The 23,349-nt window shown below is 40.3% G+C and overlaps 1 protein-coding gene across 4 annotated transcripts in view; it reads left to right on the top strand.

Annotated features, from left to right (window-relative positions):
- The window catches only part of khdrbs2 (KH domain containing, RNA binding, signal transduction associated 2), a 67,503-nt gene that overhangs the window by 30,045 nt on the left and 14,109 nt on the right, over positions 1-23,349 (top strand). For all 4 annotated transcript variants that reach the window (XR_003461613.1, XR_003461620.1, XR_003461621.1 and 1 more), the window contains exons 5-6: positions 8,814-8,941; positions 11,135-11,318. Coding sequence is in view for 1 of the 4 variants with exons in the window: in XM_027274491.1 (XP_027130292.1) it covers positions 8,814-8,941; positions 11,135-11,318 (312 nt within the window). In the remaining 3 variants the exon portion in view is untranslated. The remainder of the gene's footprint in view (positions 1-8,813; positions 8,942-11,134; positions 11,319-23,349) is intronic.

The following is a 23,349-nucleotide window of genomic DNA, read 5'->3' on the forward strand; positions in this document are numbered from 1 at the left end:
CTATACAAATAAAATTCGATTTGATTTTGATTTATCTGACAATTTGCATTAAAATTCACACCTCGAAAAAAAACATATGGCATGCATCCAGAGCATATATTGGAACTGTAAACATGCGCATATATGCTAAATATTTGGACATATTTGGTCAGATTTGTGGAGTAAATAACACACCAGATGTACATTTTGTCAGAAATGCTAATTTACTTCAGTCTCATTGGCACTCGGATGCGCTTTGCACTGTTCGATCCACTCCAGCCTGTTCTAGTAATAAAAAGGTCAGCTGGTTTCTCTTGCTCCTCTCTTACATCGGCAGGGGCTTTTATGTACTGTTTTGGAGGGGGTGGATGGATATAAACTGCAGTAAATATTATGCTTCGCTTCCACAGTCTTTCCGTGAATATAAATACATGCAGGCAGAGCTTCAGCTCTCGCTTTAATTGCAGTACCTTGAGAAAAGATGAGGTATTGTGTGCGTTCTAAATTATTCTTATAGAAGTTCAAACATGTTTTCTAATTAGTGTACACACAGGACTGGCAGCAATACATTTCTTTTTAAATGAGCACACACATTCAATAAAATGAGGCTAGACAGAAGTTTAAATCTTTTGTGAAAATCTGCCAGCAGAACTAATGATGCAGGGTTACTAGGAAGGAACCAATTGAGCCGGATTTTACGTCTAAGTGACAAAAGGGCTGAAAATCATTACTGTGGATGAGAATGCACTGTTTGCCATATTTGGTGATCCATCCAAAAGCAGTTACTGGCAGAGGTTGACAATAAAATTGTCCAGTGCTGATGCATTATCATAAATGCTTATCCAAAGAATTGTTGCCAAACACTGGGGAAAGCATCTTGCAGTTAGATCTTGTTGCTTGATCTGACCTCACATTCCCATCCTTACATTGTCTTGTCTTGGGAGTGTGGACAAAATCCCAGTATATTTAAGTTAGTCATCACTTTGTCCCTAAATTGAACTAATAGTATACATAAAAACATACAAAATAAACATCTATCAACCGTCTATTTTATAGGACATGCTCACTGCTCCAGGGGTCGTATGGACTTGCAAATAAACTGCACATAATGTAACACAACAGGCATCTGTCAGTATGCATAGCGACAGATGTTCCCTGCCTCTGGAGAGTACATCCTGCTGGTTACCTTTTTTTTTTACCCGTTTTTACTGCTGCAAGACTGTGTTTGCCAGCGCGACTTCAAGTGAATTGCTAATAGATCTCAGTTCGGTTGAAAAAAAAAAATAGGCATGCACTTGGTAATATTGTTCATTCTTACTGATTTGTAATTGGTATATTTCCAACAGGCAGAATAATGTAAATGTGTTTATTTAGGGGGGAATTCCTCCAATTGTACACATCAGTCTGTTTATAGCTGTGAGTACTACTGCATAGGTGAAACAAGTTGTATAAAAGCCTCATGTGGTTCCAGAGGGAACTGTGTGAAGTGTGATAAATTACCTCAAGTGTTACTCGAGTCAGTGACGGTAGTATGAAAAACATCTGGAGTTGTGAAAGATGTGACCTTACAAGATCTCTGTAACATGCTCATTATCTCTGCACGACGTTAGCTACATTAACTACTTCTAGCACACCAGAATCTCCGACTGAACTGTTGGCGGTTGATTTGCAATGTGGCTAATGCACCAGGTTTGACAAGGAGGAAGCATGTGTTTTGCTTGTTGTCCATCGAGCATAATTCCATAGTACTACAGGACAGTGATTCTTAATTGATGGACAACACTTTTTAATGTGATCAGTTTGTCGTCCGCTTTGCATGTGAAAGGTAGAATATATCCAGGAAAAGTTGGCCCAGGAGGACAGATGGACTGAATTTACATTCCTGCTACAAAAATGCCTGATTTGAGCCAGCTGGTTTGCAACACTACTGCTTCTGTCTTCCGGCCCTCCAGGAAAACTCCTATTCCTCCAGTGACCAATCTACACCTGCTGTTGTGACAGAAACCAAACTGAACTCAAACTAAGGGAGCAGGTTGGATCACAGAGATGTATAACTGTCTCCCACAATGCCACATGTGTAGTTAAGTGTCTGCCGGTTGCAACTGAGGTAATGTACCAGAGCATTTGAGCTGAGTTCACTTGTACTCCTTTCTCCTCATCTGTCTTTGAACACAGACCCAAATGTGCTCCACTTTCTACCAAAGTCAAATTAATTTTAAAATGATCAATTCAACAAAACCAACGCCCCACTCTTTAAAAATCATTATCAGCTGCATAACCATTTCCAGTTAGAATTGAATATCCATACTTTGTGTACAGTATGTTATTCTTTTAGTTCTGAGCAGCTGCTACTAAAGCACAGAGAAGATGTGCAGTTTGTTTATCAGTTTTATGGGAGGCCTCAGATCCGCCCACAAGCAAAATCTAACTACATACAGTCATGGACGAAAGTATTGGCACCCTTGGAATTTTTCCAGAAAATGCACAATTTCTCCCAGAAAAGTGTTGCAATTACAAATGTTTATTTCCTTTAAGTGCAGTGGAACAACACAAAAAAGCTGAAGAAAAAAGTCAAATTTGACATTATTGTACACAAAACTCCCAAAATGGACAAAATCATTGGCACCCTATTAAAACTGTGGGTAAATAATTTCATTTCAAGCATGTGATGTTTGTTTAAACTCACCTGGGCAAGTAACAAGTGCTGGAAATATAGAAATCAAACCTGAAGCCAGTTAGAGTGTATAAAAGTTGAATCAATCTTTGTGTTGTGTGCCTGTGTGTGCCACACCAAGCATGGAGAAGAGAAAAATTGATGAAAGAATGCAACACAGGATAGTTCGAATGGTGGATAAACAACTTCAGTCAACTTCCACATAAATTCAGGCTGTCCTGCAGACTCAGGGTGCAACGGTGTCAGCTCGAACCATACGTCGTCATCTTAATGAGATGAAGCGCTATGGCAGGAGACCAAGGAGAATGCCACTTCTGACAGAGACAGAAAAAAGCCAGACTGCGGTTTGTAAAAACGTACCTGAGTAAGCCTCGATCCTTCTGGGAGAACATTCTATGGACAGATGAGACTAAGGTAGAGCATTTTTGCAAAGCACGTCATTCTACTGTTTACAGAAAACGGAATGAGGCCTACAAAGAAAAGAACACGATACCTACAGTCAAACCATGGTGGAGGTTCAAAGATGTTTTGGGGTTGTTTTGCTGCCTCTGGCATGGGTTGACTGTGTGCAAGGAATCATAATATCTGGAGATTATCAAAAGATCTTGACCCATAATGTAGGGCCTAGTGTCAGAAAGCTGGGTCTGCGTCAGAGGTCATGGGTGTTTCAGCAGGACAATGACCCAAAACATACCTCAAAAAGCACCCAGAAATGATTGGAGACAAAGCGCTGGAGAATTCTGAAGTGGCCAGTAATGAATCCAACACCTATGGAGAGATCTCAAAATTGCAGTTGCGACATGGAACCCTTCAAATCTGAGAGGTTTTGAAAATACATTTTGCAAAAGAAAAGTGGTCCAAAATTCTAGTTGAGAGGTGTAGGAAGCTTGTTGGTGGCTATAGGAAGCGATTGGTTTCAGTTATTTTCTCAAAAGGGTGTGCAACCAAATATTAAGTTGAAGGTGCTAACAATTTTGTCCGACCCAGTTTTTGAGTTTTGTGTAAAAATATGTTACATTTGACTTTTTTCTTCTGCTTTTTTGTGTTGTTCCACTGCACTTAAAGGAAATAAACATGTATACCAAAACATTTGTAATTGCAACACTTTTCTGGGAGAAATGGTGCATTTTCTGGAAAAATTCCAGGGGCGCCTTTCATCCATGACTGTAAATGCTGTCAGTGCTGTCAGCTCAGAGTCGTGCACTTTAGAAAAGAAAGAAAAGAAAAGCACCAACAGGAACTTAATGAATGGACTGTTGTGTACAGCCTGAGAGTGAGAAACACTGGAGACAGACGGTCGAACCTGCTCTCAGCTGGATGAGTTTGTGGCCTTCATCTCGGGCCAAATGGCAGTGGGGAGCATTTTGGCACATAGAGGGTGACACAGATGCTTGAACAAGATAATGTAATAATTTGTTTTTGCATAAAGTCAAATATGAACTCAAACCAAAAATAAATGTGCTATTAAAAGTGACTCAGGTCTGTTTTAAATTCAATCTATTTCATCCATATGATCCCAAAAAATGAGCTTGAGTGCCAACAGTGTTGCAGGGGCGAGCATTTATGCACAGTCATCTGCATTAATATCTTCAGTAGAGATCCAGACTGCAGGTGTTCTTAACAATGCAGAGCTAATTTTGCAGAGGATACAAGGGAGGTACAATTTGTTAACTCTGAACTCGTGATTTGAAAGAATCCATATTTAACTGTGCATTAGTAGTAGATTTTGGTCTTTATTAGCGCATAATACAGTATATAGATATATGCAAATTCCAGGTGTGTAGGTGGCATGACACTGCAGTCCACTTATGCATTAAAAGCATCTGTGTTTAATCCATCCGTGGTCACGAAGCAGCACGATAGAGTGAAATACACAAGTACAGACAATGAAGAGTAATAAATGTAAACCTTTGGTATCAAGTCCAACTCTACGTACACCCAGCTGAGTTCTTTTGTTAATAAGCAGCTCATGCAGAAAAACGTACAAGTGTATAGTACAAAACGTAAAACAAACATATCAAGATGCAGATTAACAGCTGCTGCAGCCGCATGACTGCTTCTGTGTCTCTGGATCAACGAGCCTGATGTGTTTTGGGAGGATAAGAACAGCTTTGAGGAGGTTGTTATTCATGGCAGCATCTACTGTGACGATTTTCTAGACCCTTTAAGGTAGAAAAATAGGATTTTGACACCCCTTTCCAAGAGAGGTAAAGTGATTCATCTAAACAGATGACAGTTGCAAAATAATATTTTACCATTTTATTACATACCACATTCTGAAAACAATCCACTCACAATAAAAACCATGGTCTTTCATTAAGTCCCCTTCTCCCATCCCATAGATTTTGAAAAGGCTTCAATGAATTGATGCCTGTAACAATATCAGAACCATTTGTGTGTATTTGGACACATGAGTTTGTGTTTGTAAAACCATACGCCCCTGCAAATCGCATGTTGATGCTGACTTTAGTCCCTGCTGCGTTATGGAGCGACACTTAAATTCTGCGGACACAACTCTCTGTGAGAGCTTTTTCTGAAACACCCCATTCACCAGATACGAGAGGGTGGCGAGGTAGCCGAGATGAGCCTGGTATGAGTCCTTTGCGTCAGCTGATCTAACATGAGATACATTCCAACACACATTTAGTTCGCTCTCGGATTCATTCACCATGTGCCATAAATCTGCTCAGTCTGTGGATATACTGCTTATTACCGATGATATTCTCCTGAATTCTGCTCTCCAAAGAAACCAATGCATCTCCTGACATCTATCTGACATCTTCATGTGTGATAACAACAATCAAGTTGTCCCTGTAGCTACTTTGACTTCACTTAAATACACTGTTTGGGAACACAGTAATCTTAGACAGTCTAGATTTATTCAAAAGCTGGAATTTATTTGTTGTGTTTGGTCACTTATGTATTTTTTGTCGGAGAAAATATATTTAAAATCACACCACTTGCAGCCTCAAGGTCTTAAGAACATCTCTTTTAATTAAAGATTAAACCCAGTGTGATTTATTATCCAAAATCCTGATCATTTTGATGTGTATTTTTGCCAAAAAAATTTTTTTTAAATTCAAGGATATAGGAGTACTTCTGCTTGTAGCCAACAGATTCATATCACTGAAATTTAGACAAAATGCACAAGGTAAGAAATCAGTCAACACAGCTGGTAACAGAGAGATGTTACAGGTAGGCCCACAAGAGTGATTGGTATCGCCATGCTTCATGTGGTGACCCCTTAAAGTCTCTATGAAGGGTATCGTGTGTGTACAAGGTCACGCATGGTCAGAATTAATCTCAGCGAGCAAACAGTCTGACCCGAGAAGCCTCAGCATGGGGTTTATCTCTGTATTCTCATGTTAACGTCTCTGTCAACAGTCAACTTTTACAAGCCCTGGCATATTTGTTGTGCTTCGGATAAGCTGCCAGCTTTCCAATTAAAAGCCGTGCCTGTCTCCTTCAAACCAACAGAACGCTGTAGGCCTTATTAATTCATTAACGAGAGAAGCACATGTGTGCTGTGTGTCAAATGTTTTTGGAAATCTACCACGATGATATTTTTGTTCTTGTTCAGTGACAGGTGGGTGTCAAAATCTGTTTAGCATCATATGGTGTCTGTATGACACATATGCTGTTAATGTAAATGAAGAGCTCTGACAACGTGACATTTGCTGTATGTCATTCTGCCACCTTTGTTTATTATTTAGAGTAGAGTAGCAGTCTTTGACCAAAAAAATATGCTGGCGTTACATGTTAAGATGCATACCACGTACAGTGTATTGTGATCACAATGTCCCTGGTTCAGTTCCTGCTGGGGACCTTTTGTCACACATTGTTTCCACCTTTCACTCTCTTCATTTCCTGCCACATATCTAAAGATCACATTTGAATGGAGGTATAATGCCCCCAAAATACTTTAGAAAATATTCAGTATTCCAAATATTAAATGCTTAAATATGAAATGATTTTATGAAGTGATGCTTTTGGTGTTTTGCTGCATCAGAGGCTAAATATTTTGGCATCAGTGAACAAAGGTTATTCTGCTCTGTATACAATGAACTGAAACACTTGTACGAAAGTTTCAAAATGGATGGTTTAAGATGTTTTGGTGTCATCTAGTCAAGTCAAGATCTTAAAGATCCTCCTCAGACACGTTTTAAGATGTATACGAAATACTGCTTTATAGGTCCAGTGTGTAGATTTAGGGGGAATATGCATGGCTGTGTTTTCATTAGTGTATAACCTGAAAGTAAGTCATCATTACCAGATAGAAAGAGTCTTTTTTCACCATGTTGAACCACCATCTTTCTACATTAACTCAGAATGGACAAACTAAACACCGGCTATAGTGCTTTTTTTTCACACATTTTGCATTAAAGCATTGCTCCACAGCGTTAATAGTGGTCAAAACCTGCAAAGGGAACCTTTAACCGTTGGCTTATCGTTAATGTGTGCTGGAGGCTGTGAAAATTGGTCCAATATATTGGACCATGATTGGCTACCAAACTCGTGATGTTGCAAAATCATCTTTTCTGTACACACTAACTTTTACATTTTTAGCTACACTTGAGTGGAGGGGGGACTTTTTAGAGGTATTGTGGTAGAAGTGTTGGAAATCTGAAAATGAGCAGCTCATGGCTAAAAAGACCCACTAACATTCTCGAGCTAAGAAAAATAAAATGATGACACAAAGAGTGTGAAGAGTGTGAAAGTTGACATCTGATAATGAGTCTTTTCACACATTTAGACCATAAATGAGTTTCACACAGTTCACACGGTATTATTTAAATCTAATAATAGGCTTTTGTTGATGATCTGAATACATTCAGTGTCAAAACAATGCAAATCAGAGTGGGCAAATACCCTGTGATATGCTCATGACTTAGTATGGTGGGCTGACATAATGGAAGAGAGCGACATGAAAAGATGTATAAAAATAAAAGCTGACACTAATTCATCAGAATATTAGATTTTACTGTATATGTGAGCTGTAATCTAACGCGCACAGAGGCTGCACATCCATTCATGTTCTGTCCTTCCCTTATCAATGTACTCTAGGCAGAATCATATCTCATGAATCAATGTGCAGTTAATTTACTGGTTGGATTCAAGCTCGCACAAAGACGTCATTCACTTCACGTTAGAAGACTATAAAAGGTTTAAGAGGAATGATTAATGTAGACCAGGAGAAATTATTTTTATCTCTTATACTATGTCACCTTTCTGGAAACTCAACATGCAAACTGGCCTTTCATTATTTTAAAATGTGTTCTGGGCGATGTAAGTTTTTTGGGGCCACCTTTCAGCTTGGGACACTCACTCACTGTTGTACCCAGTCAAAAACATTGTTGTTAACAAAAGAAATTGGTGACTGCATTCATTGCTTTGTCGTCATTACAGAATCATTTTGCCTGAGGTACCAAATCTTGAGGGCTTTGCATATGTGTTTCTCAGAAATAAGCCTGTTTATCTGTCAGCAATGACAAGATAATGAATACTGCTTTGTCCACTCCCTTATCTGCTGTGTAATGATCCGTATCATGTTTGATAACGGGTTGAGAAAAATGGTTCAGAATCACAAGATAACGATATTGTCGTTGAAACTGTCAATTATATGCTGCATGTGCCGACGAAATCAGGAATATTTCTTTGTTGCATTAAAAGTGAGAAGAGGTCCTTTTTAATTTCCCCTTTGTCCTCTTTCTTAACATACAGGTTTGGGAAATTATCTGGAAATCCTGTGCTGATTTTGTTGGTTAGATATCTTTGGTTAGATGTTTTCCACACATCCAGAAAGTAAATTGTTGTCATGAATTCAGTATTTCTGCAAACCCCTCAACAGAAAAAGTTTTTCTACCCTTTTTCCCGTCTTCATTTCAATCATACAAACTGCTCACAATAAATCCACAGCTCTTTTGAGGATTATTTGTCTTTTTACTTTTCCAATCTCTCTCCTGCATACATAACCAAAAGAAAACATTCTTCATTGAGTATTCATTGCTCAACAATGTGTTTCCTGTGTGTGTCAAGATAATTTTAATTTGATGACATTTGCTGCTGTTGCAAGCATCTGCTGAAGTCAGAAGACAAATGTTCTTCCTTCTTTTTTATATATACGTATATACATGAGACATACTGTATTTTGTTCCCCTAGGACTACAATGATGAGATCAGACAGGAACAACTGAGAGAGCTCTCCCTGTTGAATGGTTCTGACGAGTCGAGCAGAGGGAGAAGTGCGCAAGGAAGGAGTGTACGACCAGCAACCACAGTATCCACGAGGTAAAAAAATCTATATGTAAAATATAACTTATATGTACTTACAGTCCAGATAATGGTTAAAACTTAAGTTAGGACTGCACTTCCACTTCCAAGTTGGGAAAGTTCAAAGTAAGGCTGTCACGATATCAAATGTTCAATATACACAATTGTCTGCGCCAAAAAAAATGTATACTTAACTGGCACCTACTATGTTGGAGTGTGAACCTCATCGTGTGAATGAAAATGATTTAAGAGGTGTTGGATTATTGATATGATCAGATGTGTATTATTACACTATCAATATTAATTTTTTAAAAGTTACGGTTATCATCAATATTGGTATATCGCAACCAAGCAATAACGCCAATGCAGAATTGCCAAAAACTGCAGGTTGGTGCCGTTACAGGCAGCTTGTTTGAGCAGCCAGGCATCATTCAGCCCACCTCAGGTCCACTGAGGAGCCACATCTTGTGTCAAGATGGCAGCAGCCAGAGCCACCACTGACTCCACAGTCAGAAATCTATGGGTGTCATCATGGATATGACGTCCATTCTTTATACTTTCTATGATCGTGACACCCCTACATCCTTGCAAGAATTGGATAAAAAAAATATTGGTGCAAGAGTGGCTCTCCAGATCAAATACCCCACATAATTAAAACGTCACAGCTCCACTTTCAAAGCCTCAAGCCCAAGCCAAGGAAGCCCTGGATGACATCTTCAGGGTTATTCTCTGACTTTACCCTGCAATCATTTTCTTAAAGAGACAAGTGGCATCTGTGTCAACAGGGTTTTTTTAAGAACCCCCAAAAGCTCACTCTATGAAAAATTATTACCGGCTTGTATTGTTTTTTTGTTTTTTTCCCAATGATTACAATAAAAATATAATTTCATTAAGGAACTGACAACTTAGACTTTTATGGATAATCTAAAACTTAAATAAAACTAAAACTAAAATACATATTTTGATTTTTTATTTTTTTTTTAAAGTATGCAGCTTCATGGATTCATGAATTTTCTGATTAATTTGAATCACTGGCAAACATTTCAGTATTTCATATGAACCTGTTCTCTTCCTCAGGCTACTTTAAACAGTATTTCCTTTTCAATTTTTTATACTTAATTAATAATTAAAATACTGAGTTTTTTCCCTGTCTACCATAACTCTTTAGGATTTTAGGGTGTAGACAGGACCAGCTACAGAGAAACTTAATGTTGCAGAGAATTTGATTGGCTTAGCAAGCGTGCAGCTGCTCGTGTGAAATGCTTGCCTCTTCCAGTCCCCGTTTTTAGAGCAAATTGTCCGTAATCTACCTGAGCCGCGGTGGTCCCCTGGGGTACGGTTTGCTATGACAGCCTGGCCTAAATCAAGCAGTATATGTGGATGAGCTAAATCCAGCAGTAACATGGGGCACCCCCGATTTAAAGTCACCACCATCACTTTCATACCCAGATTTACTCCTTATGGCACACCGATAAGCGATTATTGTAAATCTGCATGAAAAATATGCATCAGTAATTCCATTTTTAGTGTCTGTATTTTTGGTTCACAATGGACTGCTACCTAGTAAAGGATGTGCCAGAGGAAGAAAGGGTATCCATGCCACCCACGTCATGCTGCTGTTAAAATGTGAAGTTAGCAGACAATAGATGGCTTTGTGGTGCTAAACCCTTCAATCCCTGTGGTGTGGTACTGCTACTGGGCTTTCACATCTCCATAAAAGAAACAATACACCTTAAATTCCTCATGCCTAACCAAGTCCTTTAGCCTTTAATGCTTCTCTACTGGACAAGGTTAAATTAGTCAATGCTCTTTTTGAAAACCACTTGTCTCACTACAACCAAAATGTCTACAGCAGCTTTGGGCAGATGGAGGGGTGATTCTGTGCAAACACAGGCTCAGCACTGCTCAATTTGGTTATTGAAATAACCAAGCTGCATCTCGCAGGCATGTTTGCAGAGCTGAGAAAGACACAAAGTGACACTCTTCAGCCTTCTGATCATTACCAGATCTACCTCAGTGCCAGCGGAAGTTATGCTTATCTGTATGACAACCACCAACTAAGGCAGCCTTCACATATGCAACGATAAGAGGGATTGAACAGATTTCTTACTGTCTTAACTCCAGTTTTTCTCTGAAATCACTCCAGCTCATTTACAAATATCGCAAAGTTTCAGGATAACTAAAGCTTTGTTTGTCCATTTGTTTCACCAGGGGCCACAGAGGCACGGGAAGGAGTGCAGCAGCCCCTCGGGGGACAGCAGCAACATCACACAGCAAACTTCCCACAACTGTTTTAACAAGAGAGGTACAAGCTCCGAGAGCCAGAGGTGCTGCAGGGAGTGCTGGGTACAGGCCCCCACTGTTAGCAGTCACACATGAATCATATGACGACTATGTAAGTCCAATCCTCTTTGCACACAATGAAAAGTATAGCTGATAATAATTTTACTTGAACTGTGTGTAAATCAGACTTGGTTTAATCCCCTTTCATGTCATCCAGATGCATCTTGCTTTACGTGGAGAGATTCAGGGACACGTATTTGAAAAAATAGGGCAACGAAATTATTATTTTTATTACAATTATTGAGTGTGCCTGAAAGCGCACACTATATGTTATCCACCGCGCATATTCTTATTATTATTCTTACGCCCTTTTTTTGGCTCGCATTTCCTCCCAGAGTTTTTGTTGCACATACACAAAACGGATATCAAAATGTGCGGCTCGGCTGGGACAGGTGTGCTATGACTTTTCTAAGAGCCAAAAACTATGCCAAAAAATGAATGGGTGTGTATTGCGAGAACTTTCGAGAGCTAGAGTGCGTGATGTCATCACTAGAGTGGAGAGGAGAGACAACGATGAGTGAAAAAATATAACGTATTCAACTACCGTGGCCTCAAATGCACCACTACAGACACAATTTATATATAGAAACGTAGGAAAATCTGTTGTCTCACTCACATTCGCCTGCTAAAGCTGTCAGATATATAGTTTCTCACTCACATTCGCCTGCTAAAGCTGTCAGATATATAGTTTTGACTCGAGATGCGAAGAATCGGCAGCGGCACCCATCGACACCCTCATAGACTCCCATGTTAAAAAGGCGGGAAATTTTCTGGAGGAAAGCAGAAGTAACGCTTCTTTGAATTGCTCCCAAGAGCACATTTCTTCACTTTATCAACACAAAATGCCTATGTAGACGTTCAGTAAGGGCTCAGCCTGCTTCAGGTTAAGCCGGTTCAATGATTGGAAATACGGTTTGGCCAGAAATCCTTCCTGTTCAAGGGGAGGTCTCAGCATTTTCTCTCTGTCTCTGTCACGATTTCCAACTGACATTCTAACAGGTGCAGCTGCTTAGAGTTGGTCCTGGTTGCTTGGCAACCTCAGACAGCTTGAAGGAGGAGAGGGGGAGGGGCCAGCAGGCAGAAGCCGAGCGGCGGCCATTTTAGTAGTTCTTGGCACTTCATTTGAACTTGTCTGTCTAAAATGGCAGACAGGGACAGCGGCTGGTTACAGTCAGCGAAGTGCGTCCCCGCCAGCGGGGGAAGCCGCTGCTTCCCCGCCAGGGAGGGGCCGCACCCAGGGCCGCCGCCGGCCTTTTACAGCCAGCGAAGGGCGTCCCCGCCAGCGGGGGAAGTCACTGCTTCCCCGCCAGGGAGGGGCCGCACCCGGGTCGCCGCCGGCCTTTTACAGCCAGCGAAGGGCGTCCCCGCCAGCGGGGAAAGCCGCTGCTTCCACGACAGGGAGGGGCCGCACCCGGGCTGCGTGTAGGTAGAGAGAGCGAGGCAGCAGTGCCACTGACCATGAGCTGCCACCAGGGGGGGCCTTTTTCACAGCCACTCCCAGGTTTCCAAGGGAAAGCTGAACTATATACACAAAAGGCCCTGCGATAGTCTTCAGCCTTGAGTGCCTCCTTAGCCGCCCTGTGTAGAGAGTGAGCAGTTGCAGTTATGAGGTCGCTGAAGGTTGCGAACTGAGTGGCATCTGGTACTGAAGGCGCAGATGGTGCTGAATTGATTTCACAGAAGGCTGGATTCTTCAAATCTTCACTCTGAGCTGAAGTTGTCTGAAGCTGGGGTGTCTCTGGCCAATGATCTGAGGTGTTGTGGAGGAAAGGTGGACCACAGTTCCAACAGCTATCAGTTGTTAGTGCAGAGGGTGGCTTCCCCCTGGTGATCGGCAGGGTTCGATGCAGACTCTACATAACGCCATGTGTCACCAGCAGTGAGGTCTTGAATCTCTGCTACTCTGGTGCCCACAAACACCTTGAAACGGCATGACTCTGATTTCAGCCAAGTGAGTACAGTAGTAGAGTCAGTCCACAAAGTCACTTGATGTATGGGCAGAGTTAGCTCAGTCTCAAGCAGCTTGGCTACCTGGGCTCCTGTCAAGGCAGCGCACAGTTCTAGATGTGGGATGGATTGCTGCTTCTTTGGAGCCACTCTCGACTGGGCTGTGATGAATGCTATCTCAACCTCTCCGCTTGGACTCTCAGTTCTGAGGAATGCTACAGAGCCGTATTCCTGTTCTGAGGCATCACAAAACACATGGATCTCACGCCGGCTGGTGGGGGAGTCCAACTCAGGGCTGGTGTAACCTCTTGGCAAGATTATGTGTTGCAGATTAGACAGCTCCTCCTCCCACTCTTTCCATGCATGCAGTAGGTGCTCCGGTAAAGCTGGGTCGTCCCAGTCCCTCTTTTTCTCCCACAGGTGTTAGACGAGCACCTTAGCTCTTTTGGTGTAAGGCACAAGGAACCCCAGGGGATTGTACTGACTGGCCAACACCTTGTAGATGGAGCGCATGGTGGGCTTAGCAGTTACAACAGCTCGGGTCTTATAGGAGAGTGTATCAGTCTGGCAGTGCCACTGGAGGCCCAAGGCTAATTCCTGCTGGTCGGGTTGGCCCTGAGATATCCACTTCTCAGCACTGTCAGCCCTGCACTCGGCAGGGAGGTGACGGATGGTGTCAGGGCAGTTACTTGCCCACTGCCGCAGCTCGAAGCCGCCTTGGGACAGGAGGGTCTGTAGCTGGTCCACCAGGGCTCTGGCATCTTCCTCTGTAGTTACACTTTGAAGGCATTTATCCACATAGAAGCACTTTAGCACTCTGACTGGGTAGGTGTGTTCTCCTAAACCCAGTTGTGGTGCAGTGAAGGCCCCCATTATTCGGAAAACCTGATGTGGGGAACTCGCTGGTGAGATGGTGAATGAGATTGCAGCCCCATGAAGGGTCTGGGGGTCTTGTCTTACAGTCCAAAGAGGCAGGTTTTCAGGCTCCCCTTGGAGACCAAGTTGTTTGGCCGCTGAATGGAGAAGCAAGGTGCGCTCGGAGCCATCGTCTAGTATGGCGTATGTCTCTAGTGTTTGGTCTCCATTCATAAGCACCACTTTGCTGACTTTAAGGAGAACGCGTTGACCCTGAGGAGGTTTACCGATGTACAGAACCTCTTCACTCCTGTTTGGGGGCATAGGACCAACTGGTCCTGAAACTGCTGGCGTGAGTTTGTCCACTTTCGCTGGAGTTTTCCCACTGATCTCGTGTAGAGCAAGGAGATGTCTATTATTACAGGTTTTGCAGCACATTTTCAAGTCACACTCAGCTGCTTGATGGTTTCGGCCACAGCGCCAGCAGCGGTTGTTGTCCTGGATCCATACTCGTTTCTGAGCACTGTTGAGGAACTTGAAGTTGGCACAGTTGTTGAGTGAGTGCTTATTGTTATCACAAAACGGGCAAAACTTCTTCGGGCCTTGACTGATAAGTGATCCGCGGGCTGTTTCGTCTGTGGGTCTGGTTTCTGTACCCACCAGAAGAACAGAAGCCTTTGGCATTACCTTATTTTCCCTTTTCGTGTCTTTACGTTTATATTTCATACATGTCTTCCTGAACCTGGAGTTCGTATTCCAGCCAGTCTGCTAAATCCAATAAAGTGGGGATCGGTATCTTAAGTGGGTGGGTGAAACGTCGAAACCTAGCCCTTAGGTCATGTAATAACTTCTCCAGTAGGCGAGAAATGTGTGACCCACAATCTAGTTACAATGTACAATTCATGCAGGAATCATTTTCTCCTCCTTTTTTGTCCAACCTTTTTAACTGTAAGAACTGTGGATATTCTTTTCATGGCCAACCCTTATAGTGTCAGGCAAAGGCTAAAAATAATACACTAAACTGAACAATGAATAAAAAATCATTGCTAAATGGTTAAAAGAATTTCTTTATATTCAAAAGTACAATTAGCTCAAATTTGGGATTTTCAAGAACACACGTGCTTTGTAATTTAAAGTATCTTTGCTGCCTTTAACAAAGAGCGTTTTGTCTCACGAGCTTACAGTTTTGCCCCACAGCAAAGTATCTTTCTGTTGGCTCAGGCTTGGTTGTCTTAAGCTGTGTTAAGAGCTCGGCTGTGTCTGCTTGAGCTCTGTTTACTGTGACAAATCGCTCCATCATTTGCTCTGACGGTTGCTATTTCTGACTGCTACGTACCTGGAAAACAAATGTTCAACAGTATTTTTAATCATGGTGATTTCAGTGTTCATTGCTTAATTTTTTATTTGATAATTTAAAAAAAAACATAATGTATTTTAATGTGAATGTTTGATGTGACAGCACTGACATGCTGGTGGTCAGGGTGTCGACTCTATAGCGAACATGCTTTGGCGTAATGCGAATTTTGGTCACTTCTGCATTAGAAACATACCTGAACCAGAGTTTTTGAATCAATGTACATAAACAGCTGTCATTAACCTGCACTAAACTAAGCTAATCCCATGAAGCTCTACTTCGTAAATAGTTACACTATTTACATGCAAAAAGAAAATCCTCCACTTAGGTGCAAGTATTGCCTTGACCTGTGGCTTCACATTGCTTTGTTCACATTATTATAGGATCCATATCCAAAATGATTCACAGCCCTTGTTAAAAGTATGTTCCTCCTCAGACCTTGGAAATTTCTCAAGGTCATTTTGAAAAGACTTCACAAGGTGAGCTCTAAGTTTCATCCAAATGAAAAAAGGCAACACTTTTACTAGTCTATTTCCTCAGAGCCTTCCTGCTAAGCAAAGCCCCCATGTGTGCTGGCAATTGAAGATTGGGCTGTCTGCATGGGGAAATGCACAAGCGCAGTCTCATTACCAAACCAAATTGAGTTCTGATGTAGAGCCTGTGTATTTCTGAGGAGTGAAAAGCGAGGCATTTCTTTTCTTTGTAATTGGAGGTTGGGAAGAGGGGCGGGAGCGCAGAGACTAGGGGATTATGGAAAGATGAGTTTGTCCTGAACATTTTCTTCCCTCATATCTCACTTTGCTATTTATTTTTTTTTCTCACTACATTACATTACACATTTTCTTTGAGCATGTTTCCAGAGAGCAGCAAGACCTCTTTATACAAAGGTTCAGGTTTGTTTGTTTTTTCAATCACTGAGTATACAAGATGCCGTACTGCATGTTGTTATTCTATTACAAGAAGCCTGCACTGTACAATCTACTGAAACACTATAATAGATCAGCAGCAGTAGATGTTCCTACATCCTGTATTTGTCTTTGAAAAAATGTGCACCATCATGTGTACAGGTATCATGTGGACCGTTGATTGATGGACGCTGTCGACCTGTCAGTCTCTTACATAAAAGTGATACTGTGAGAATGTCCATAATTGTATCTAATCGAGGTCGGTATTGATTTAAAACTTCAATGGAAAGCACGAGGAAGCTGGTAGTTATCATGTATCATTGTTTGCTTTATAATTTATGAATGTAACGTTTCCTCTTTATCATCCGCCCGCAAATCTCACCTTGCTGTATCCTTTAGAGCAGCACTCTTCTTTGATAGTTTTCTCTTTGTTCCTCAGAATGCAGTTCTTTGTGCAATGACTCAACTGAGTTTTTACATTTAGGTGTACGGAAAGCGGGAATACTTCACTTGTCTGGCACTCAGTGTAACCATAAAAAGAAGCCCTGCCAGAAGGGGGGAAAAAAGGATCGGCCCTCCTAAATGTTGTTTTGATGTTTTTCTGTGAAGAAATTCAAGGCCAAACTGACCAAGGTCTCCTTTTTTATTAAGATTGTCAAAGGATAAGGCTGTTTTGTATTTGTCTTTTTCTCAACAAATCTCCATTTAAAAACCAAAGCCAACAATGAATTGGTCCTGCTAACAAGTACAAAAAGATACACTGAGCTACACCACTGCATTCAGTGGCATTTTCCTCCATTGCTACAAACATGAGCACTGTAGTTTAAGTCAATTTCACTGCTTTACTGGGTCACCTCAGGCTTAAAATAGTGCCACAATTTACTCCTGTTTGTGTCCAGCTGTTCTTGTGCATTATTTTGCATTTCTTCATGAAACTGCATATTTGTGAGCTGTAGGGAAATGTCTTCAGTAGAAAGCAATGGATTTGGAGCCACAAACTTTGTATTGAGAGATGTAGAGTACAGTCTTTTTAGGTGTAGCAAAGGGAATAAGAAAAAATAAAACAATAACAGCCTAATCTATCAGAATCTCAAGCAAGCATTGAATTTAAGAAAACTATTGCGTGGTAAGGCAATAAGGCAAATTAGGTTTTATTAAAATACTGTTACAGACATAGACAATATAATAAAGAATTATTTAGACATTGTATCCATGACGTCACCCATAGGTTTCTGAAGAGATGTTGTAAAGCTGTGGTGGCTTGGCACCAACTTGGCAGTCTTACCTCTGCCACCGCCCAGCTATTTTAAGTTTTTTAAGTTGTGTTCAAAGATGTGGCTCATTGGTGGACCTGAGGCGGACTGAATGGAGCCTTCAAACAAGCCATCTGTAATGGCACCCACCTGTCAATCAAAGCGGCCAGACTCTCAATTAATGGTGAATTAAGTAGAAATTCAGCCTCAGTACAGCTGTCATAAATGTCGAAGTTAACTATAGAGACAAAGACAGTTTTTTGTACCAGGCTGTGAACATGTTTATTTCTGCTATGATTTCATAATGGGCAGATTTGTTCTGTAGCCAACCTCAAGTGACCGTTTGATGAACTGCAGTTTTTGAAATTTCTGCATTGACTTCACTTTACAGCCACAGAGGTTTCTGCTTGGTTATAGCACACTGATCTCCAGTTTGTAGATAGTATTTCTTTTTAATGAACAAAATTATTCATGCAAATGTAAGTCAACTTTCTGGTTATGTTTATCTAGACTCTAATTTTATATAAATATTTAATAATAATTATCTTATTATTATTAAAAACTATTACTGTTTGATTAACAAACTATAAGTGGATTAGCCTAATCAAATCAAATAAAGGAAAGAGAAATATCAGTTACAAGACTAAATCCTTGATACAGCCACTGTTTCCTGCAGCACAGGAAACAAAACAGTGGAGTTGGAGTTGCATTGTCCCTCATCCTTTTATGCACAGTCAACACAACACGTTATTAACATTGCTGCACAATCTTCTGACAGAAACCAATTTGCATAGGATTGCTTATTCATCACATACACTTGTAGTTATGCATGCATCCTGTATTTAGGGAATGAATGACAGACTATTGTTTTCTCCTCAAGTTGGGGTGAAGTTCCTTTAAACAGTCCCTTTGTTTCTGCTGTGGAGCAGGTCATCATGTAACAGGGGAGTCCTCTGGAGACTGTAGTGATTAATGGACTCTGTCACGCTGTCAGTGTTGGAAAACTAATACAGTGACAGTGACCATTATTGTACCTCTTAAAGGATAGCAACGATTCAGAAATCAAGTGCAGTGCTTCACAGTGGAGGGACTTTGGGGGGGCGGGGGTTAGTCTGAATAAATTTAGGTATCACCTCCACAGGATGAGCTACAAATATGTTTACACCTTGAAATAAACTTTGTGTTCGCGTCATTGTTCTAGGTTGATGCAGTTTTTCCTCCTAATCCAGAGATTAGCTAGTTTGGAGGTAATATGTTAAAATATTACAGCAGAAGTGCCACAACAATGCCAACACCTCTTCTGTGTGTCTCTGTCCGGTACAGTGTCAGTGGGCTTTCAGCATCATTTTAAATAATTTGATAAGCATTTTAGTGATGCAGTAATCCATAAATGATTGATTGATCATTTGGCCAATTTACCAAAAGGGTGAAGTGTTCCTTACTTATTTATCCAGACAATATGATGAAAAAAGCAATCAAAGCACATCATATCCTTACATATACATGGCGATCAACCTAAACACTAGGCAGTTTTCTTGTTTACTTATGAACTATACACTGAGATGGCTTTAGGTGCATTTTGATACAAAGCAACGATAAATAAAGAAAATAAAACAACAAATGAAAAACCATTCCTGGAAATGGTTACTAGCGAACAACTTTCTGAAAATGATGTGCCATTTTCATTACATGAAGAAACAACAGGAAGCATCTGCATTTAGGTGCAGACTGAAGCTTCTATCTGCACTACATGCAAAAGTGAAAATGCTTAAAATGCAGATCTATTATCCGGTCAAAAGTTCTGTTTTCACTTATCTGCTTGTTCAGCTCTTACAGTACAGTATGTACACTATGTGATCTGATGCAGCACTAGTTTTCAGACTATGATGCATTTATGAAAAGTTTATTTTGGGGGTTTCCACATAAAGCATACTTGGAATAAGTATATCTGTGTGCCGTGTGCAGACAGTTTGAGTTTAATGTGAAACATGAGATTACTATAGGTAACACAGAAACTTTTTCCTTCCTCTACTCAGCTTATACAGTGTGTGATCTGAGCCATGACAACATGCTGCATTTATATTGTGTGGTTTCCAGCATTAGAGTTTATTTTTATTTTTGCCTGAGTTATGTTATGTCATTTTATGTATAGTGCTGAAGTAATACTTTAAGTTGCTGCTGAAGTGCCTAAATGACCACTAATATCTTTGATTTGTTACTTTTAAACAAGCATTTATAAATGAATGTTACTAAATCCCCTTGGAAGAACAGCAGGGAGACATTTCACTGTATTTAGTGTAAGTCGCTGTGATGTGATGAAAAGTACAAAAGAAGAGCAGAGGGAGATTAAAGACATGATTGATAGCATTTTGTATAGACTCGGACCATGGCCTCAGTTTAATGTTATGGATCAAATCTTATCTTTTAATGTCAGAGCTGATGATAGAAGACAGGAATCTATCTGACAGTGATGCCGGCTTCTGTCCCTAACAGCAAACCATGAATTGTACAAATTGAGGGTAAAAATTGAAAGGCATAGCTTGGTTTTTAAACCTGAGCCCTGCAACCATACCATGGCTATGCGGGAAATGCCATAATGTGATTAAACACAGAGCTTTGGGAGGCTTTGAAGAAAAAAAAACTCTAATCTATCTACTGTGAAAAAAGCAAAAGGACACTCTTGAAATGGAGGGAAGAATTCTCCCCATATCATCTATTTCATGAACATAAAAGATCCGTGAGATTTGTTAGGTTCTATATATGTCTTGAAGGAGAGCGGTTTCTCAGGCCACCGTTATGCACATCTGCTGTAATTGCTTTATAACAAAAGGTTCACATACACCGCTGAGTTCACATTTGTCAGATTAATTATGGAATTTTCCACGCAGAACTGTCCTGTTTATTAAAATAGATGTATGACACACGCTTCCACTTGATTATTTAATAGAAGAAAAACTCAAGTCGTGGAATGCAAAATGTTCTCAGACATATCATCAGGGACTTGAAACCCTCTGTGAGGGAAGAAGAAGACAGATGCAGTTACATTTAATGCCAAACATTACAAGCAAGACTGAGAAATGCTCGTCTGATCTGCTTGTTTTGTTCTTGAGCCTCCGTTCAGCCAGTATGACAAACATATTATTTAATGTCATTATTCTTGAAACTATCAAGGTTCAGTCTGCGAGTTATTTCATGAGAAATTTGCCCATTTCTCAAATTTAACCATGGCAGAATGTGAGTAAATATAATAAAAAGGAAAGTCATACTTTAAGTGTATTACCAACTACAAAAGCTGCTTGTTGATTGAATTTGCACAGGTAGAAAGCAGGGAAGAGCACCATCTATTCACTGAGACAAAAGGCTGCAAATCTCATTTTCCTCCCCATTCTGCTGCGTGGAAAGGCATTCAGCAGCAGCTCCCTATGAAGATCAGTCACTGTCAGGGGACATGCAGGTTGTCAATTGATAATGAAGCACAGTGGTAAGGGCCTTTAGGTTCTTGCTGTCCTAATTACACTGAGCGAGGACTCCCTAACCTTGTCTTAACATTTGATTTATTTCTTCTGCCTTGTTAGGAAGGACCAGTGTTAATTGTTTTCACAGATGAGTGTCAAGCTAGAAGAACCAAGCCTCATTAATTAGGGGCCAGACTATTTACATATAGTGTCTTGTCGAATCTCATTGCAGCCTGTCTTGTGGGTCAGCCTAACACTGAGGTCAGCAGAGAGATAATTCAGTGTGTGATAAACATTCATGTCTTTGAGCGGACACTAAATCTATACATTACATTTGTTGCATTGCCTCTCCCTAACAACACGTATCTGTAATTTAAAGACTTCAGTAAATAAAAAGGATGAACAAATATAATTTTTACACAAAAGAAAACTACACATGTAGAGTTTGACCAAAAAAAAGAACATTTTAACTCAGGTAACTCACATTTCATCATTATTAATTGGCACATTTACAAACGTATACAGTTATAATGTATACAGTGTTTATAATTATAACTTAATTTATAACGATAAACCAACACTTCAAAAGTCTGCCAAACCATGCACCATTTATTGGCACATATACTGCTTAACCACTTTAAATTCATTTTTTAAGTCCATTATTTCACACATAACATAGCTAAAACAGGCTGTTGCTAGTATATTTCATCAGCTGTGGCATCAGCTAGCTAGCTAATTTATACTAATAAAAACAAAAATGTGTCAGAAAGGAGCTTTTTCTTACGTAACTTGTAACCCCAAATAGTAACAGTTATCTATAACGATATACTTATTGAATTTAACACTAGGGTACAATTATTTGTGTAGGCTAGTTAGCCAGTGTAAGCTGGTTAGCCAGGGCTTACGACTGATGATGTGCAGGGGCGTAAGGAGGAAATGCTGGCCCTGAATCTTTTACGCTATAAAATTCAACTTTGTGTTTCCTCTCTGTCGGGAAAATCAGTAGAGCAATAGTTGTATTACTGTGGAAATATGATCATCTATTGTAGGTCAACCAAAGCATTGTCATGGGGCCTCTTGCTTTCTGTCTTGCTATGTCACCTCAGTAAGCTTAATACCTAGCTAATGTACATAACATTTTTCTTGAGTTTGTGTGTGAAAATAACCGTGAAATGAAAAGTTAGCAAAAGAGCGAAGAGTAAAGGACAGGAGAGGAAACAGGATAAGAGAAGGAGAGATGATAAGGCAGTGGGAAAGGAGAAAAATGTGTGATGAGGAGCCAGGGGAAGAGGAGAGGAGAACTGATGAGAGAAGTGGAAGTAGAAGTCTGAATTTGAGGAGTGAGAGAAGAGAGAAGAAAGGCGGAAGGAGTGAAAGAGGAATGAGATATGAAAACCAAGTGAAGAGGTGAGATTAAAATTTGTTGAGAAGAAAGACGTGAAGAACAGGAGGAAGAGGAGGAGGTGTAAAGAAGAGCTGAGGTGCCAGGAATAAATGTAAGAGAATAAGATATGCACTTACTCTTTTGCATTAGAAGTCTTAATACTTTAATACTTTTTGTCTTATATTTTTTTTGTTCAATGGAGCACATTTTAATTAGAGCAGCCCATATTAGTATGGCATTGATTCATGTGTAGTGTTAGTTCACATGATTCGTCAGCTAAATTTTGTTCAGTGGTTTGCTTCCCTACCTCTGTTATATAACTTAAAAATAGTGAAACCAGATTATGTTTGCCTCTTTGGTGGAGTCATTCTAAATAGGATGTTAGCTCTACATAATTCATTTTTTCCTGGGCAACTATCATGTTTCCCAAATGATGTACAGATTTTTAGCCATGTCGTCACATTCATATAGCAGCCGTAATACAAGATTATTTTTGGTATTTGGATGTTTGGAAGTAACTCTCCTCACAGTTCCACTACTTCAACATGTGAATAAATCCATTCAATTTCCACATATGAAAACCAAACAATGTCCTAAAGATCAGTTCAGAGATTGTTTCTATTTGTTCTTTTACACATGTAGCACACAACAGGAGATCTGTCTGTATCAGGTGTCTTCTCACATCTTGAAATGGTTGCTTTAGGCAAGGAGTGGTGCCTGTGACAATACAGGAGGAGGACCATAATAATCCATAATGATGATTGTTTTTGCATTAATATCAGTACAAACTGTGTCTCAAAATAACCACAAACCACAAAACTAACTGTAATGGAAGCAGAGAAGGGTGACTCCAGTCTGCTTGCTAGGCAGGAGAGATGCTTCCTGAGGTTCTAGGATTGTCCCGGGCACACCGTTACCTTGTCTGAATGT

Source organism: Larimichthys crocea, chromosome III, assembly GCF_000972845.2.
Source record: "Larimichthys crocea isolate SSNF chromosome III, L_crocea_2.0, whole genome shotgun sequence".
NCBI classification, from domain to species: Eukaryota; Metazoa; Chordata; class Actinopteri; family Sciaenidae; genus Larimichthys; species Larimichthys crocea.